Source organism: Pollicipes pollicipes, unplaced genomic scaffold, assembly GCF_011947565.3.
Source record: "Pollicipes pollicipes isolate AB1234 unplaced genomic scaffold, Ppol_2.1 Scaffold_7262;HRSCAF=8765_pilon_pilon_pilon, whole genome shotgun sequence".
Taxonomy (NCBI): Eukaryota; Metazoa; Arthropoda; class Thecostraca; order Pollicipedomorpha; family Pollicipedidae; genus Pollicipes; species Pollicipes pollicipes.
The window spans coordinates 5,176,576-5,196,647 of record NW_023597055.1 but is presented as its reverse complement, the minus strand read 5'-3'; the positions used below and the strand labels follow the sequence as shown (position 1 = coordinate 5,196,647).

The 20,072-nt window shown below is 50.4% G+C and overlaps 1 protein-coding gene across 1 annotated transcript; it reads right to left on the bottom strand.

The window, feature by feature from the left end:
• Nucleotides 1–980: 980 nt before the first annotated feature.
• Nucleotides 981–19,659, bottom strand: LOC119114143 (larval cuticle protein LCP-17-like). Its single transcript, XM_037238354.1, has 4 exons — nucleotides 19,612–19,659; nucleotides 17,096–17,268; nucleotides 4,542–4,710; nucleotides 981–1,485 (listed from the first exon to the last, which is right to left on the bottom strand). The coding sequence occupies exons 1-4, from the start codon at nucleotides 19,657–19,659 to the stop codon at nucleotides 1,309–1,311; spliced, it is 567 nt and encodes a 188-aa protein (XP_037094249.1). The 3' UTR covers nucleotides 981–1,308.
• Nucleotides 19,660–20,072: the final 413 nt, after the last annotated feature.

Sequence of the window (20,072 nt, the reverse complement as noted above, 5' to 3'; positions counted from 1 at the left end):
TGCTGGGGTTATCCGGTAACTTGGTGATCCCGCACGGCCTCGAGTGATGGCATCACATCATGATACACATCATGTGTGCTCATCACAGATACACATCATGTGTGCTCTGTGTGCTACTAGTTACTGAGGGTGACTGAGCGTGCAAAAGGAACGAGATGGCGTGGTGATTAGGTGGCTTTAATAAGCTGTTGCCAAACTGGGTTGCAGTCCATTGCCACAACAGTGCCGCAAACAAGGGCATAGTGAGAGCTTGTAAACCATGTTTGTTGCGTTTCCTGTGCACGATGGAGTGCGGAGTTTTCTATCAGTGACATCTTATAACGATATTAGGTACCAGAAAAGCGAAACGCATTTGTTAATTTGCCGCGCAAGACGCCGTGACTGCTCTTTTGTTGAGGATTCCAAAGCTAGCGGGATCCAGATGCGTATAAGTCACGTGTCAGTGACAGAAGCGCGGCCCTTACTTCGTGAGGGCCGCACGTATTTGCCGAGCCGCGGGATATATGCCCGACTGACTCGGCGATACCTGACTAAAATGTACCTGGTTTCCTCCGGGCGAAATGTGCCAAGAATATCGGTAAGTTGGAGAAGAAAGTGCGTGTCCTTAGCACTGCAATTATCATTCAAGCGTTGGTGACAAATTGCATATTACGGCCTTTATTCTTTGAAGTTTTTGTGTCGTAGAAATTCGTGTCGTACTCGGTGCGTGATCTTTAGGACATATCCAAATAAATCACACCGTGCCCCTTCCATAAAGGAACCTCGACTCTTATTTCAATCTGTGGAGCCGCCACGCAGCACATGACCGACCGCACCTGCTGCTTGGGTGTGGAAATATTTATAATTTGTATAGCCTTGGAGGCATCTACTGTCTGCGACGGCGAACTTCGTGGATACCAGCTGTCTAACAGATGAACACAGGTTGCGCGGTGCAGCAGCTTTCAGCATTTAAAAGCACGAGACTGGCTGCGGAAGCTGAGATGATCTCAGGTGTTTATTCCACTTTCACACCACGACCATCACTGTCAAGCAGCTGCCTCGCTTTTCGCGTAGCGCCCTATTCTGTGTGCGTGCGCAGAAAGCAGGCACAGTGCCCTTTACGCATAATCAGCCGCTGACAATGAGGGAATTAAGGTTTGTGCGGATAGTCCCGCACAATGAGCAAGAACATGACAGCAATTAAACATTTTTAAAGGAGAATTGCACGCACTTTCAATAGACGCTATATTATGTCTCAAAAACCTCGCCCCCTCGCCATCTTAAGTGAAAAGGCTTCACTTGGAGTGATCACATGAAGTGATCTCCCTGTCAGTCGCGTTTGGCAGCCGGCCGGCCGCTGCCACTAGCCTGGGCGAGCGCCTCCACCTTCCGCAGGGTCTCCTGGGCGTTGAAGCGTTCGCGCGCGCTACGCAACAGCTTGTACTCATCCAGCGAGCTGGGTGCCTGTGCCAGCGGGTGCCAATGCTCCGACACGAGGTGCACGCCCTGAGAAAGGTCATGTGACAGAGGTCGAGTCACAATGTTCAGGTCCGGTCACGGCATTGAGGGCAAGTCACGATGTTCAGGTTAGCAACCAGTTTCATGAGGAGAGAATGACGTGCAATTCTGGCGTGGGGAGTAGTAACTTCATGTGCTCTGACTTCGAATCCGATTGCATAGAGTGAGCGCGAACTACTTGCTTTAACGCCCGCAAAATCATACTATTTGCGAGGATATCTGAAGTAAGGAGTTACTCCGTCCTTCGCCAAGCATCCATCGGGTTTCATAAATGCATTTGATTTGAGCAAGAAGTAGATATTCACTTCGAAAATGAAGTAAAACAAAAAGGTGCTCTGGCCCATCGTAAACTCAGCAGCGGTGATCGTAGAGGAGCCGGCGCATGGCCGGGCAGCAGCGGAGGAACGGAATATTTAGACGCAGAATTAACCTGCAATGAGACATTGCTGGGCTATGAAGCGATCAACTTATCGAGGGCTGATGTGTACGTATATGTGAGAAAATTAACTCAACTGCAGTTCGTTTTGAAACTTTATAAGTATCACAAACATATGTCAAGAACTGTGACGGATGGAGTTGGCAGGTCGGTTTGAGAACCTACCTCTTTCCCACATGCAGCGGAGTTCGCGAGATTTTGATTTTCTTTCTTGCCATGACGGGAACAGGCATGAAAGACGTATACAAAATGTGCAATTTAGATTAAAGATATAGTCAGCCATTTCAGGGAAACTTTGTTGTTTTGGTGTATATTGCCTTCACACGCAGTGCAAGGAAGCTGGACACTAGCCAAGCAGTTTTTTTTTACCTCTGGGAGTAGCGGAGCGATATCGAGAATTATAGAATGTCTGCATTGCAGATAATTAAAAAGACGATCCAAATTATCATATGAATTAATCGTCGCACAACTCACAAATGTATTACTGAGTTAGCCCATAAATGACCAAACCTTCTATGCCGCCGTAGCAATATGTCTGGATTTATCATAGCCATCTTAACACTTTGGGTCAGGTCACAGGATAGGGGGCAGGTCACCTGAGTGAAATCAGAGCGCACGGCAGCACATGGGAAGGATGCGCGCTGTGCCGGTCTCCGATTGGTGGCCAAACGCTAGCTGGCATTGAGTGTGGCGACCCACTGCCGAATCTCCCAGCTGTTGGCTTATGACATAGATAATCCATAGCTATGTAACTAACCTAATGACTGTCTATTACCATGTCACAACTGTCGGCTCGTCTCATATCATGCGTCATATGTTGTATGTCATATCATATGTCATATCAACGTCATAACTGATCGCTTTGCTGATCATCAAAAAACTAAGAAGAGGAATCCGAGCATGCAGGATGTTCAACAATAATTCGGCATCGTTTGGAATATTTGATCTACCGCGAATCCAGGTGGAAGGGGCTAAACGTAAGCAATACCGAACCCAGCGAGGGGTTAAGGGAACAAGGACGGATGCAAGCCAGCAGCGATAAGTTGTGACATGGAACGTCCACAAGCCCCCCCCCCCCCCCCCCCCCCCAGTGGTGGTCGCGGGTTAAATACTCCCTCGAGTGCCACACTTATTTTAGACACTTACGCGTCTGCTGCTCTGGATTGCAGTACTGAGCGGGTTCGTGTCTTCTCAAAGCTCTTCGCGGACACCCGACCTCAACTCACATCTTGCCATTGGCTTGCGACTGTCAACCGTTGTCACTGTCTCACCATTGTCCTCTGTGCATTCTGATGACGCACTCATCCTGTCCGCGTCCGATATCTCACCGCTGATTTGTGTAGATCCTTGTCTAGAACTCACCGCTGGCCCGCCCATTCTCGCCAGACAACTCACCACTTCACCCAGTTCCCTTCGCACATTCCACCGCTGACTTGTGCGCGTCCACGTCATGCATCGTCCCATTTCACCTCGCACCCGTCTCGTCTCAGAACTCACTGTTTGCTCGTATCGGCGTGCCCGCCAAGTCCGTCGTCGCTAGGGTTTACAGGCGGCATAACGTTGATTTACGCTCGGCCGTCTCCCAAAAACCACAGTTAGTTTATGTCTGTCCTTCCCTCCCTCTCCCCAAAACCTACGGTCGGCATGTACCCGCCCGAGGCAAACGACTCGCTGTTGGTGTACGTCACGCTACGTCCCATGCTACTCGCTGCTTGCTTTTACACGTCCCGCATCACAACGTGGCGTTTCTTGGCTTGCATACGTCCTCGTCCTACAACGCTCTGGTGGGTTATATTCGTTCTACTCACACGGCCCACTGTTGGCTCATACCCGTCCCCGCCTAAAAACTCACCACCAGTTTTCACCCGTCATCGTCCTACAACTCGACGCTTCCTCACTCCCATCTCTGCCTGATACGGGCCGTCGATCTGCGCCAGTCCGCTCCCCAGAACTCACGGTGGGCTGGTAGCCATTCTCGTCGGTTCTCTCCAGAACTCACGCGGGCTGGTAGCCGTTCTCGTCGGTTCTCTCCAGAAGTCACGGTGAACTGGTAGCCGTTCCCGTCGGTTCTCCCCAGAACTCACGGTGGGCTGGTAGCCATTCTCGTCGGTTCTCCCCAGAACTCACGGTGGGCTGGTAGCCATTCTCGTCGGTTCTCCCCCAGAACTCACGGTGGGCTGGTAGCCATTCTCGTCAGCTCTCCCCCAGAACTCACGGTGGGCTGGTAGCCGTTCTCGTCGGTTCTCCCCAGAACTCACGGTGGGCTGGTAGCCTTTCTCGTCGGTTCTCCCCAGAACTCACGGTGGGCTGGTAGCCGTTCTCGTCAGCTCTCCCCAGAACTCACGGTGGGCTGGTAGCCATTCTCGTCAGCTCTCCCCCAGAACTCACGGTGGGCTGGTAGCCGTTCTCGTCGGTTCTCCCCCAGAACTCACGGTGGGCTGGTAGCCATCCTCGTCGGTTCTCCCCCAGAACTCACGGTGGGCTGGTAGCCGTTCTCGTCAGCTCTCCCCCAGAACTCACGGTGGGCTGGTAACCATTCTCGTCAGCTCTCCCCCAGAACTCACGGTGGGCTGGTAGCCATTCTCGTCAGCTCTCCCCCAGAACTCACGGTGGGCTGGTAGCCATTCTCGTCGGCGTGCCAGAGCACCTCGAAGCGGAAGCCTCCAGGCGCATCCCACTGGACGCGACCCTCGGTCACCATGACGCCCGTGTTGTTCTCCCGGCCGCCGAACATCAGGCCCACCTCCTCGTGCGCGATGCCGTTCGAGGTCTCGAACCTGCCGCACAGGTATGAGCGCGTGTCACACGTCAGGGTGACCGTGGGGCATCCCAGCGGGAATGGCGGGGAGGATAGAGGATGGAGTGAGCCGGTGTCGCAGTCTCAGCTAGGTGGGTAGTGGCAAGCGCAGAGTATGACTCAGCGATTTTGATTCATTATTGTTTCACATTTTCGTCTCTATAGAGGCGCTTTTTTGTTACTGAACCCCGACGGGCGGTATTTTCCAAAGTGAGGCAAAGAACAAGTGGCCGAAAGGGATGTGGTGACTAATGACGGTGAGCGCAACTGGCACTAGAGCGACGGAAACACAACTGGACTGTCCAAAACGCGATTCAGAAGTAAGGAACACTCCTGACACCCGTTTACAATGAAGCCAGGGGTGGACAGGCTGGTCACCAAGGCCGACGACAGTGAACTCGTTCACGGGAAGCGGCAGCAGTCTGAAACACAGTCAGCTGGCGTTGATCAGGAGGTTTTCTGGCCAGCGAGTGGTGCTTAGCAAGTGATCAAGACGCTCGACGTGCTAAGGGTTGGGAAGTGTACAATTGAAACGAAACCTGCAATGGACTGGCGATTAAACCGTAAATGTTACTTCTTTCATGAAGCTCGACGTTTGGGGGCGCGAACAACTGCCATGAAGCAGGAATGCGACGAGTAACACTTTTCTACGGCACTTCCGGATTATTCTAGAAGCTGAGCACACGTGACGCGGGGCAGAACCATACAGCATGACGCAGAGGTGAGGATTATGGGCTGCTCTCCAGGTTAGCGCGACTGCAGTCCCCAAGTGGAGTTACTTACTCAGATGGGGGCTCTAACTCCTCCAAATTTTTGTCAACCCCCTCCCTCAAACCTAGTTGGAGTTGACATGTAATTGGGGTGCCCGCTTTGCAGTCAACGCCTGTAGCCCGAGCGTTAGATTTTCCGAAAAACGGGAGGCTCAAGCCCCACACCCCTAGTCCCCATGCTCCCGACTCAGCGTCCGCCCTGAGCTCCCTGGCAAATCTGGCCTGCGGGGGGTGGCAGTGGCCAAGGCTGCTAGAGTAAAAGGCTACGTGGACGTGACGTCACCATGGCACTAAAGTTTGGTAGCCCGTAGGATGTATTTTGGTTGATAATTCGAAAGGGTTGGTAGAAACCGGTAACAGCTTTAAAAACTGAGATTTTGGTAATGAACTGGGTTGCAATTCTGTTGTACATCCTTATTATGCTGCTTTGTGAAAAGATATTCCGCATTTTGCATCTCGAACCCTCTAAAGACAAACCCATGATAGCATCTGCTTCTTAAAATAGATCCTACTGAACCACGTTTTCCAGCTCCAGCACCCGCACAATATTCGTCCTAATCAACGCGCCCGAATATTTAGATGCAATGTTTTTTTGTAAAATTAATGTTTTTGTGAAAATATATATCATATGTAATGAATATATTACATTCAATGATCGGCTTAGATTGCATATGCATCCTATCACTGCAAAACCTAGATGGAATGAAATGGGGAAAGAAGGAAATGAGAGGAGAACAGGTGCTACAATTTTGCTGTTATTGTGCTATGATCTTCCTAAACGCTGGTTGATTTGCACATCCATAATGTCAGATGGGTTAGGTGAAAATAGCGAGCAGGGAATATATATATATTATATATATATATATATATATATATATATATATATATAATACTCCGACCGCTCTAATATATCCCCAAAACTATTTCCTAGCTGAGATATGGGCCACCACTCTTTGACTGCCACAATTTGCAAAACTTGCCAGAAATCGTCCTATTTTACAGGAAAATCTGCTATCTTGAACTGAAATAGCGCGCGCTACATTTACGCCATCCGGAGTTCACTAGTCACTACCCACATTAGGGCAGGCTAACCATGCATTCACCCTGGCAACGCCCCTCCGAAGGCTATAGGATGTGCATTCCCACTTCTCAATGCGCGCCCAAGGGTGTTGCGAGCCCGTCTGGCCCGCTGTTTCTCACCCCCACCTTATGTTGTTGTTGTTGTATGTTGTGCTTTTTACACGGATTGTTTCTGAGCACTTCCAGCTAAAAATCTTCGGAATATATCACTGGAGAATGGGTCACTCATCTCTCTGCCGGGAGCATGCTGGAAGCGCATTCCAGCAATAATTTTGCAGCCCCAGCGCAAGCCAATGCCATTTCCCAGCTGAGAATGTTTCATTTAATATCCCAGGCCGAAAGAACTCCTGTTTATGGAAATATTTATGTTCTAACCAGCCCGCAAAGAAGACCGCTTTCCCGCCGCCGTAGTGTTGGTGCCATATGATTTAGTCCCACAATGACGTCACAGCGTCGCATTCCCAGAATTCAGAAATGCGGCGGCTTGGCGGCGGCCACGTTGAAGGTCAGGTGACGTCAGAGGGCAGGACGTGCCGAGTATTGCGGCACGCTTAACTTTCGCCATCAAATCTGCCGTGGACCTTGAATGGTTTGATCGGATTGTGAGCATGGGCGTAGGAACAGGGGGGAGGGGGGGGGGGCGGCAGGGGGCCGCGCCCCTCCCCCACTTTTGAAGGTGGGGGGCCAGCAATGTTAACTGCCCCTCCCCCCACTTTTCAGATTAAGGCTGCATTCGGCTTACTTTTGCACCACATTAAACATGCATGCCGATTTACCTAGTTCACCAGCCATGTCCCTTAAGATGCGTCATCTTTTTTGTTTGCTCATTGGCCATCACTTAATGTCACAGCCGCAAGACCGACGCCGCATGGCCTGGAGACTGCAACGCCGGGCGTCGAGCCTGTTATTGCTATGCCTTGCGAGCACGCATGCTCAGCACCATATTACGTAGCTTTCTTATCAGCGATCAGCTCTGACAGGATCTTGAGCATTATAAGACGAACATGGCCTAGCCATGTTAATGCATGTTATGAACCCCATTTCATCTGCAATCTACAGTCAGGGAGTGCCTAATGTCTCTGAAGAACACAGAAAAACATGGAACTGGAGTATATGTGAAAATTATCGGACTGCCTGCGGTGATCAGGGATCTTGTTGCGTCAATGAGGGTCCCTGTGCTGATCCGGGGCTAACTGCGCGGATCAGAAGGCCTCCCGTGTCAGGGATGGGCACAATGTGATATGATATATCCTTCTAATGACCTCCGGATCGACTATGAGATCCCGCCCCGTGCCACCAGAATGATAGCCAGAGGACACTTCGCGATGGGACGGAATGGCCCTTTAGCCCTTGACCGGAAACGGTAATGTACCCCTGGTATTCTAAGGAAGAGTCCCCTTGCCCGGAAGGGAATAAGATGTCTCATTATCGTTGAGAAGAGTGGGGCTCTCATTATTGTAGAAAAACACGGGTCGAAATGAATTTGGAAAAAACGAGCAAGATCATGCCATGTTGCCTGGGAACGTTCGTTTCTTTCAGAATGCATTATTGAAGCAAACTACATGAAAAGGCTCCAACATGCCCGTCCGCAACCTCGAGAGCAAGGACAGCAATGGTCTAGGTTGCAACTTCCGTAAAACCGATAAGTTTCGGCCACTGCAAGTGCCACCAGACGGCGGGCGCCGTGTTAATCTGTCTTCTGGACAGATAAATAGCTGCGGAAACACGAAAAATAGAGATTTTACGTTCACTTTTCCAGTTCAAACACCAGATTACAGCCGCACTTCGCGGTGCTTTAGGGGCCAATCCGTTCTTTTCATATATCTAAAAATTGCACGCGTGAAATATGCCCTCAGACTGCCTTCTAAATACAAGATCTGATGTCATGAAGCGCCCAAGGATACTTTATCAGGAGCGTCGTCATTTTCGCCCACCCGTTGGCCACAACTTAATATCAGCTGCCAAGACGACAATGCGCGGCCTACGAAGACTGCAACGCCTGGGGTCGAGGCTTGTGTTTCTAAAATTTTTGGGCGCGCATGCTCAAAATTACGCCACATAACTTGCATAACAAGTTGATTTAAGTGTTTAAAGGTAATCATTTCAGAAGTGTCATCATTTTCGTCCACCGGCGAGCCACGGCTAAATGTTAGCTACTGAGTTAACGCTACGCTGACTATGGAGACTGCAACGCCTGGTGTCGAGGGTTTTGTTGCTGAGATTTGCGAGCGAGCATGTTAAAGAACACGTTACATGAATTGCATCACTAATCGATTCTGACTGAATAGTGAGCATTTTCAGGCAAGCATGGCTTGGCCATGCTAATACACATTGTTGACCACTCGACTTGCAATTAAATTTTTGTCTTCAAATTTTGATCAAACATACCGATCCACAATCTACCTTTGCGATGTCCTCAATGCCTGTAGAACCCAGAAAAAAAATTGACAAGGCTTCTGAATTCTATCGCTTTAGAAAGAGTCAGCTAACCATTGTAAATTAAGAACGCCGGTGGTTTCTTCCATGCAGTCATTCAACGCCTGATTTCTGCAGCTTATTGACCTCAAAATGCAAACAGAATTGAGCTCACGGTAGCTCCTGGTTTCTGTTCTGGTTACAAGGTAAAAACAACAATAAAAGGAAGAAAACCGTGTCACTTGTCAACAAGTGAGACATATCCGGGGATTTGGGGGGGGGGGGGTCACCATAAGATGGGTTTTTGTCAACCCTATGTTCCCCCTTGGCAAGGCTCCGGCTACGCCCCCGCCTACACACAAAAGTAGATCAAGTCGCGTACGTTGCATGATGGGCAATGAAGTGTCCGTGTAGTGTGTCCATGTAGAAGTAACGCTCATCCAAAAGTAGGCAACAAAGTAGACACACGATCAGCTCGCAGTCAGTCATGCGGGAGACATCCAGGCCAGGGCAATGACCACCGACGGCGGACAGGAGCAGGGCCCAGGTAAGGATCATATGACAGATGGGCCTTATTATGTGCCTTGATTCTAAAAAGAGGATCTCCAGTTTTATGAATTTTGTCACATTGTTTCTAGGAGTTTCAAGCTCCCGAATTTGTTTCCGCCCAAAATGCTGCGACAAGTCTTATTTTTTCGAAAAGCAGCCAGTGAAATGAAGGCGCATGAAAAACCTGGCGCACTGTGAGCCATCGATCCACTTTCAAAATTCTCACCAGGCTTTATCCATGCAATCCGTATTTTGGCATCTACACTGTAGAGGCAAATGTTTCCTTAATGACACAAAACACCTACCCGCTCGTGGAATTTCGTCTCCCCAGGAAAGACAATGTTAAAATGGAAGAATAATCTAGGGAAGATTATTCGTCTTTTTTTATTCATCTTTGCCAAATGATAGATGAGTCGAATAGGCAAGATTGTGCACCAGTGATAAACAGCTCTAGATATATAGCTAGCGTAGCAGCCGTGACACTTGAATAAAGAGCGATAACAATCTCCATCCCTGCCGCCCCTCGGTCATCAGGCTCACTTTCCAGAAAAAGTTCCTGAAGTACACTCTGAGCCTGCCCCGCCCCCCCCCCCACTTTTTGAAACGTTCCTACGCCTATGATTGCAAGGGTCAGGGCTAACACAAGTACCACTTAGCGTGAGCTTTGATCCCCAAATCCATACACACAAAAAGTTCGGGATAAAACTTAAAAACTTTATTTTTCTACAGATGTTTTTGACTTTGCAAAGTCGATGAATACAAGTGTGTTACTTAGCGAGAGCGCTTTGTGCTGAAGGTCTTCTGCCTCCGCCTGAGGTATCATGCGAACATTTTTACGTGGATCGACACTGGGCTGAATTCTAGCTAGCTGCCGTCATCCTCGCAGGAAATTGCCTCTCACTGGCCTTCACGCCGTGGTCAGCACTCGGCCCCCGCAGATACCGCAGACGTGCACGCTTCCAACTCCTGAGGGGCATTTTTGGCAGGTGGGCTGCTTCTAAGCAGATAGAATGTGACGACTCCCGCATGAAAAGTACGTTAGCCGTAAGCGTGCCGGCACATTTCCACTGCGCTTATTACCAGAGGGGCAGCAGCGTACAACTCAAGGTCGCTGGGAGCCGTGTGGCCGGTCTCAGCAGGTAAGGGTCCTGTCATGTTGCCCGGGAAATGTTGCAATGGTCCTGTCATGTTGCCCGGGAACAATCGGGCAAGGTAAGGTCACCTCCGTTGGTAGACTTCGTATTGCTGCCGATGAATTGTGTTGGCGTGAGTGTTTCGTCTTTGACAGCATTTCCGAACTTGATTTTCCTCCGAAGTGGAGGACTTCGTACTGCATTTGACGTCACCCGAATTGGCCACTTATGCTCTCGTGACCGACATGGCGGATATTCATATATTAACCGCACAGTATTGTCGGCTCTAGTTCATGTGGCATCGAAAAAACGACGTCTCATATGAACCGGAAAGTGGAGATTTGGGATTAATCAAGCTTATGGGCAAAGGGCAACACTGTGTGTGTGAGCGTGTGCATATTTTGAAGTTCGACCATCATACCGTGTGCTGTAGATGTTGTTCGCCAGCGTATGGTCCGGGGCGACCAGCACTGGTGTGGAATCATTACATGTCGTGAGAAGATAAATCCCTGCCATATTCGCTGCAGGCTCAATGACTCAGCAAAAAGTTAAAACAAACTTATATGATGCGAGCGAAATATGCACGATCACGTCGATACTGCTTGTTACTGATTATAAGTTGAGTTGATGTCAAGAGTATTACACCATCAAGAATGCCACGCATCGAGAGCACTACACCATTAAGAATGCTACACGTCAAGGGTACTACACCATCAAGAGTATTACACCATCAAGAGAACTGATACTCTTACTGCATACCTAAAAGAGCCGAACAGGCCTCGCATGTCAACATCTATTATCACGCTATGCACCTTATACGCTTAAGCTTAGCCGGCTAGAGCCTAAGCACCTTCTCTCACCAACTCACACCTACACACCTCCGACTCAGTGACCAATACCAGCTCTGACTATGTCATGTTCGAAGTGCATTTCCATGCGAGTTATTTGACATATTGGAGCATTGTTTCTTAGATGGAGCTGCGCACGCGTTCCGCAGTTGCAGTCTTAAAGCAATGGTCGTCGTACAGATCGCATCAGACATTGTATTAGTAGGGAATAGGTTACTAAGTTACCAAGTTACCGGTACCAAGAACGCCTCGCTTCATCCCACGCGACCACGCAAGGTGTGTGTCCAACATTCCGAGGGCTTTTTAGATCTTTTATCCCGGATTGTGGTCGTCAGAGCCCCAATGCCTAAGAGCCACCCTGAAGTGCCGGTCAGCCGCTATTGCGAGGCAATCAGTGAGGGACACCTGGCCTCTGCTCAGGGTCGGACTTGGATGGGGATTGTGACGTACAACATCACCTCCTCCCACGTGCAGACCAGAACACTTTCAACCGTTTTGCCGGAGAGTGAGCATGCATGCGTGCTATTGAGCACGATTTGTGGTTTCTTAGCATCGAGTGGAGGTGAATGTGAGAGACCGAGTCATAGTGGGGGTGGACGTGGCAGTTGGAGTGAGAGTGAGAACAAGAGAGGTGGAAAGAGCAGTAGGCAGAATCATTTGCTTGCGACATGTCGAAGCACGCACGTACGATACATTGCCAGCATGTTCGATTAAGTCATGAGGTTGCATCAATATTTCAAAAAACCGATGGCGATGTTTTTGCAGTAAGCCGTATGCATTTATTTCCGATCTCTGTCGCACCCTTTGGAGCAAAGTTCTCTAGATAACTGTTGGTGATTTTGAGAAAATTCCCACTCGTGGTTTTGTGCTTCTGGCCAAATAGCTCTACAAATATTTGCAGTTTACCACAGCAGCTTTGTATGTGTATGACACTTTAACAAGCCAGCACATTTCCATGGTGATGATAGCAAACGGTTCGCACCACACCCGCCGTTATACCGCTCCGCCGCGCTAACTCTTTTTCTATTCTTATTCGACGAAGTTCACTCGCTTCTCCTTGACCATCCGTAGAGGCACTTATGAGAGTGACAAAACTTCAGGTCTGTATTTCTCCGACCCCGGCAACACGGCTCTGCACACGGTGACACTGTCCTCGGCCGCGGCGTGGTTTACCCGCAGCCGGCGTCGAATTAGATGCGTGTCGAATTTCGTCGTTGTCGCCGTTGGGACCTATCCATTCCAAAAAACATCCAGCGGCAGCAAACTAGCCTGCAATTTCAAATTGGATTAGAGAAATTCAATTCTGCGCTTTGAAAGCAAATAAGGCAGTCAGTTGCTGACGCTATGTGGCACCGCCTACACCTTACCCTGGCAGGGAGGGCGCGCACGGCGAAGAATGGAACCCGTATCTCTGGTTTCCTACAATCCACTGGCATCCAATTTCACATGTGCGGTTCCAGGCGTGAGGTGCAGCACACAGGGTCCCTTCGCTCCAGCTCAAGACCAGACTGGACAAAATAATGAACTTAAGACCAGTTGTTTGTTTGACATCACGTCGGTCTTCAGCTCAACCACGTATCTTGACCATCAATGTGCAGATGTGCAAACTTTGGGCGCCCAACGTTGCCGTCAGTGTAACCCGTGAAGGACGACAGGCACCGGTCGATTAACAGGCATTCGTCGCTCAGATATTATTTTGGGATTGCAGAGCAGTGCCTGAGTGACTAGGTTTAAGATCTAAATTAATAGTTTCGATGTCACGATCGCGCCCGGTCACTCGATACCGACCCTTCGTCCCTCGGTGTGCCGCTTAATGTGATCCGCCATTGTTCAAATTCGACTTCCGACCGATCTAGAATATCCGACATTTTTAAGGAAAATTCTAACGACAATGAACTAGCCTTCAGTTTCAAATCGGATTGTAGAAATTCAAATCTGCGCTTCGAAACCAAATGAGGCTAAATGCCAAATAAAATTACCATGCATCCAATGTGCGGTGAATAAGTTATTGACCACTGATTACAAAATATAGGTTTTGAGCTTTCCGGTGTGCTTTTACCACATCTCATGCTATACCAATGGTGTTCGCTAGAGCAAGTTGAAAAATACGATTCTTGACGTCATCGCGTATTTTCATCTTTCAGTCCCTCATTAATACGTTATGTGGTCCTAAAACTTGCAAATTGTGGGCGATAAATAGCCCTCAAATGAAGTGTTTTGTGAAATTTAAAAGGATGCTGTGTTACCATGCGGTCGAGTGATTCTTTTGTTGGTCATTCGATTGTTGTCGATTGCCACGATTATTGTTATGGAGTGGCACTTTTGTCTTTTATGTATACATATAATATAATATAATATAGTGCATACCTGTATATATATATATATATATATATATATATATATATATATATATATATATATATATAGATATAGTGCGTCCTTATGCTAATCCACCATGGTCACGTCCCTTGCCGTTCGTCCGTGCATTTGTTCCCAAAAATGCACGGACGAACGGCAAGGGACGTGACCATGTATGTATGGAGTTACCATACAATTATGGCAGCTCCCTGACATAATTGCAGACCAGAGGGACCCGAACGGGTCGAAATTCTGCGGTAATCCCGAGATATCGCCCCCCGCCGTGATACATTGCGTGACCATACGCAGTATATCACGGCGTATGGTTACGCAATCTTGGCATGCAAAAAAAACACAATCTTTGTTGTTGCTTTTTGTCCATACCTCCCTGGCACACAATCTGCCGGTCAATGGCATCTAACTGCCGCGTATTTTTTTTGGTTCGGGATCCGTATATTTTTCGCATATTGGGAAAAAGATACTTGATCAGCAACATACTTTCATCGCACTCTGGCCAATGTTTGACCAAAGCGCGATGAAGGTATGAGTGGGGCGTTACGCCCTCCACATCACCGAGTTACATTCTGTGCGCTCTGACAATGCGGCGCCCGCTGCAGCATGGCGGCCGCGGTGGGCGGCGGCCGGCGGCGCCGGTGCGCCGAGGCCTCTGGCTGCGAGCGGGCCGGCTCGGCCTCCGCCGGCGGCCTGCTCGCACCTATAACATATTGACCATGCGCTTCTGGCATGCAACAAAGTATTTTCGGCGGATTTTAAGGCTTAACAATCAACCCCCGGTGCCTGGGGGTTGATTGTTGAGCCTTACAATCAACTAGGTATCAGGTTCCTAGTGTTTAGTAGGTCTGCATCAACGGCTGCCGTCCCTGGCCCATTTTGCTTATGACACGTCGAAATTAACATTTTTACCATATACACTGTTACCTACATCTGTTGGCGTCCAGGATATGTATACATATAATATATATATATATATATATATATATATATATATATATATATATATATATGATGCCTTCTGTGCTCTTTAAACCGCGCCTTTAGCTGCCTTACTAACAGACCAGGAGCAAATATACCCATTCTGTCTGCTCAAGCACTGTTGACACGTTGCATCTCCGGATCAGCACAAGTTTTGCCCAAGTGACCGCGCATCACCAGCTAACATCCTTTTTGAAACACGTTTGCGACTCCATTGCTAACAAAACCCAAACAGGCTCGATGCACTTGGATAGCGTCCCTCAGTTGCTGAAGGACGTGGAGTCCCAGCAGCTCGAGCATCAAGCTGCTTGTAAACAATGGCTATGCATGCTTGTAAACAATGGCTGGTTGTAAACAGCGGCTACCCCCGTTTTCAACCGATGGAAGGGTTACCAGCTGCATGGCGTACATACCGCCGCCAGAAGACTGCAGACGTGTTTAAGACAGGTTAGGCGTAAACGACTCGAATCCGGCACAGAATGGTCGCGTCTATTTTGTTCGAAAATATGCATGCGTACGTGCTTATTGCGCGGTTGTACACTATCGCCGCATCGTAAACATCACTTCGTGCATGTAGCTAGGTGGGGGTTCTTCCTTAGCCAAGAGACTGCTGTTTAATGCGATCAACGACCAATGCCTTGTTAATCCCAAGTTATGACACCAGTAAGTCGGCGCCGCTCAGTAGCATCTTATGCAACTTTGACACGTCTGTGCGTGCCATGAACAGCGGTTGATTGACCGCCAGGGTCTGGGGAGAAGGAGCGTCAAGTAAGCTAGGAGGTGTATGAACGGGGGGAGGGGGGGAGGGAGATCTACGCTTCGAATTTCACTATTTCCGTGCACAACTATCGGGTAAGAGTCTATTACAGAGGAAATGACGCTCTTGGCCCATCCCTCTCCTGCGAGCTCGCACGGCCAGACCGCCGGCCTAACACTAATCCACAATTAAACCGCACGTCCTTCAAAGCCACTCACAACGCCCGCATGAGTACGCCGAGGATAACGACGTCCAAAGCCCCTTCAGTCATGCCGATATAATGGCTGGCGTAAGCCAGATTTCCACTGGCGTCCGTTCATCCCGTGGTGAGGCCGGGACAGCAGGCGTCGGATCTCTTCAGCCGCACGAGTCGCGTGACTAGCTTGCACGTCACTAACAGCACGCTTAAGAAAATCGTCCGCATACATCGGCGCTCTTTGATGACACCTGTGCTGGCACGTGTCACCGTTTAGATTCCTATACCGGTATGCTATCGTCATGGACGATCTTGTAGCCGTCTCAACTGGTCAACATGGATACCTGTTACTCCACAGAGAAAATTGCGGTGCCTCTTGTCGCTGAGCGTCGGCAGCGCCAGGCACAACATCACGTGCTTTCAAGTCTTTCGGCAAACTTGCGTGTGAAAAACTGTATAAACGTACGCAACTAACAATTCGTGGCTGAAATAAAATGCGTCAACCCAAGCGTGTTTTCGAAAGGGTAATCGCAGACGGAAAAGGAGGGCTTGGTGCCCACGTTTGAATAAGAAAGTGCTCAGTGTTCGAAATACTTAAGTACGTCAAAAATACAAGTGTAGCTTAGCTATACCGCATAGCTACGTACAACTACGATAGGCCTATTCGCGCTGTTTTAATAAGGCGACACTGCATTAACCCTTACTTCGCCGTTTTTCACAACGCGGACCGATGGCTGGGGTTGATGCGCCCATTCCTCCTCCCCCCCCCCCCCTGCCGTTTCTAAACTAAGAAAGGCCAAAACCTGCACGCTCTCATGAAAATGGAGGTGGATGACCTCACACCATCAGCGACCGTCCGCCAGGCTTTCTCCCCTGGGGGAGGGGGGAAGGGGTCAACACCTACCAGTACGGAGCTCAGACGCGACTCGTCCGAGCCCGGGGAGGAGACTTACCCAAACCCGGGGACGCTCTGGAGGCTCTGCCAAACATGAGGACGTGGAGGACATTCACCCGAACCTGAGGACACGGAGGACATTCACCCGAACCTGAGGATGCGGAAGACATTCACTGAACCTGAGGACGAGGAGGAGATTCACCCGTACCTGAAGACACGGAAGACATTCACTGAACCTGAGGAAGAGGAGGAGATTCACCCGTACCTGAAGACACGGAAGACATTCACTGAACCTGAGGACAAGAAGATTCACCCGTACCTGAGGATACAGAGGAGGCTCACCCGAACCTGAGGACACAGAGGAGGCTCACCCGAACTGATAGCCGTCATCGGTTTGCACGTTCTCGTAACTGATGATGGTGGCGTCGCGATCCTCGCCGTCGTAGCCGACGGGAGTCAGCTGGGTGCCGGCAGAGCCAAACGGCGAGCGGCGCTGCTTAACTCCGGCCTCCGCCACCAGGCGGCAGCACAGCACGCCCAACACCTGCCGACACGGCAGTGCGAAGTCAAGGGATAATCTTATATTTGTTTGTCAGCAGAGATGGCTGCTAGGTCATTGGAGTTGCGAACGCTCGGCGTTAAGCGTGTTGCGTGCCAATGAAATACTTGCGCAATGCGCGGGATTCGAACTTGCCTTACGCGGCGCGAGGCTCAAATCGTTCAGCTCAGTTCGTTTATTATGGGGGGGGGGGCTTCCGCGTAGTGGTTATTCTGTATCCATTCAATTTTATATAGGAACGTTGAAACATAAAACTATGCGAGATACACATTGTCAAGGTCGGCATAAATGTAAACACACACACACACACACACACACACACACACACACACACACACACACACACACACACACACACACACACACACACACACACACACACACACACACACACACACACACCACACACACACACACACACACCACACACACACACACACACACACACACACGCACACACACACGCACACGCACACACACACACACACACACACACACACACACACACACCCACACACACACACCACACACACACACACACACACACACACACACACACACACACACACACACACACACACACACACACACACACACACACACACACACACACACCACAGCCGCACTTCTCAGTCAAAAAGCCAGAGTCTTAAAGCAGCCAAAAAGGCACGCTGCGATGGAGCGTGATGACTGCCGGGGGTCGGCAGTTCCATGCGGCGGCCGCTCAGTGCGGGAACCGCCGCTGAGTGGCGGCCAGTCTGACACGTTCTAGGTGCAGCGACCTGTCACCCCGGGCCGTGGCTCGGGTATGGCGCTGGGAGGCCTCCGCACGCGCCCAGAAGAGCGAACGCAGAGCGGCGGGCACCCCGCTGACGTGCAATGCACGGCACGCATTGACACAGTCACGTCGGCGCGCCATCTCCGCCACGCTGCACCATCCCAGCGTTTCCAATGCGGGCGTGATGTGGTCGAAACGGCGGATGCCAGTCGCTCAGCCCAGCGGCGAAGTGGATCACCTGGATCACCTGGACCTGGACCTGGATCACCTTTAGGACCTGGATCAGATGGCGGTCGGCAGCGCCTCCCAACACGGGCGAACAGCCCTGTATGTGTGGGAAGACGTGCGCACGAACGAGAGGCGCCAAAACATCGGGGTTGAGGTGGTGCCCAACCTTGAATGACGACATGAGTTTGGCGTTGCAACACCGCACGACCGCGGCTATGTGGGCCTCCCATGTCTGGTGTTGGTGGAGGAGTACTCTCAGTGCCCGTATTGCTGTTGAGGGGTAAATATTTAAGCCAGAAATGTTTATGTGAAAGCTGCTGATTTCTCATGCAAATTTGTGCCGATCAGAGTGATTTTGGTGTTCTCGAGGTTCTTTTTTAGACTGATTGAAACGAAACTTGGAGGCACTGTATGGACTTCCCGACGCGGGAATCGAAGTGGGAAAGGCCGATGACGTCGGGTGTGAAACTACAAAAAGCTGGGTGTCATCGGCGCAGGCGGCCATGGTGAGGAAGCTGGAGAGGTCGTTGATAAAAAGGAGGAACAGGATTGGCCCGCCCAAGGATCCCTGAGCTACATCGTGTGACAGCGGTAGCGGCTCGGATTCTCCCACCACCTGCTTCCGACCGTGCAGATAGCTGCGAAACCATCCGGAGGCTACACCACAGGAGGCTACCATCCGGAGGCTACACCAGAGCGAAACCATCCGGAGGCTACATCGCCTTCTCAGGAGAGCGCCACGGTCGACGCTGTCGCGGGCCTTGCCGAGATTGATCGTCGTGAGCGACGCGACATGCCCGCTATCGACGGCCGTTGCGTACCATACGATAGCGTCGAGCACGGCGTCCTCGGCAGATGACGCGGTTGGCACGCGTACTGTGACGGCCAAAGCAAGTAGTTATCGAGCAGATATGCGGTGTGTTGAGCACAGACGACTCTTTCAGTAATTTTTGATAGCACAAAGAGGAGCGAGATTGACCGAAATGTGTTAAGACCTGCTGTGTCACCTGCCTTGAACACGAGAGTGACACGAGCGAGTTTCCAGACGTCGGGAGAAGTACATGAGACGATGGAACAGCTGATCACCTAAACTCGGTGCGAAACGATGACTGGGCCACACTTTCTGACAGCCAGCAGAGGGGCACCATCGACGCCGACAGCTCTGGACGTGCTCGGCCGGCCGGTGGCGGCAGACAGCTCGAGCTAAGTTACCGGGCGCAGCTCAGGGCGGAGGCGCAGACGCGGTACGGTCGCGGGTCGGCCGAGGGCTGAGCGGCATCGTCGTGCGCCGCTGCGGCCTCCGCCGCTATTCGGGGGCCCACAGCGACGAAGTGGGCCTTCAAGGCGTCGAGTGAAAACGTGCTCCCCATTCCGACCCTCCGCATCCATAGAAAATTATGGTACCAGATGCTTTGGATGCTGCAAAAATAGCACCTTTTTACCAGGAAATAGATGCTATTTTGTAATCACGACAGGGCACCTATATTGGGCGATGGCACCTATTGCTCAAAAACAGATACCAATCGGTTCAGGACGTTAAGTGATGCCAGAAATCGTTCCGCAGCCGCTGTATCAGGCTCGTGTTATGCACTGTCAAATGGTGATATGCCCGAGCCCCTGAGCTGCAGAGTCCTGTTGATACTTGGCCAACAAATGCCGACGAATAACGCCACAGGTTGATCAGACATCAGCCAGGCCCGACCTGGGCCGTGGGCTTCGACCCGTAGAGCGCCTAGCCCGGCCACTTTATTAACATCGCCTGACGACTGGCCTCGCGCCCGGT

What these genes read in the sequence shown, in the direction of transcription:
- LOC119114143 (XM_037238354.1), bottom strand. Translation starts at nt 19,659, where the DNA reads ATGGGGAGCACGTTTTCACTCGACGCCTTGAAGGCCCACTTCGTCGCT. An exon ending in TGAAGGCCCACTTCGTCGCT is followed by an intron (nt 17,269 to 19,611) that starts GTGGGCCCCCGA and finishes CCGTGTCGGCAG; the next exon opens with GTGTTGGGCGTGCTGTGCTG. An exon ending in AGAATGGCTACCAGCCCACC is followed by an intron (nt 1,486 to 4,541) that starts GTGAGTTCTGGG and finishes GACCTTTCTCAG; the next exon opens with GGCGTGCACCTCGTGTCGGA.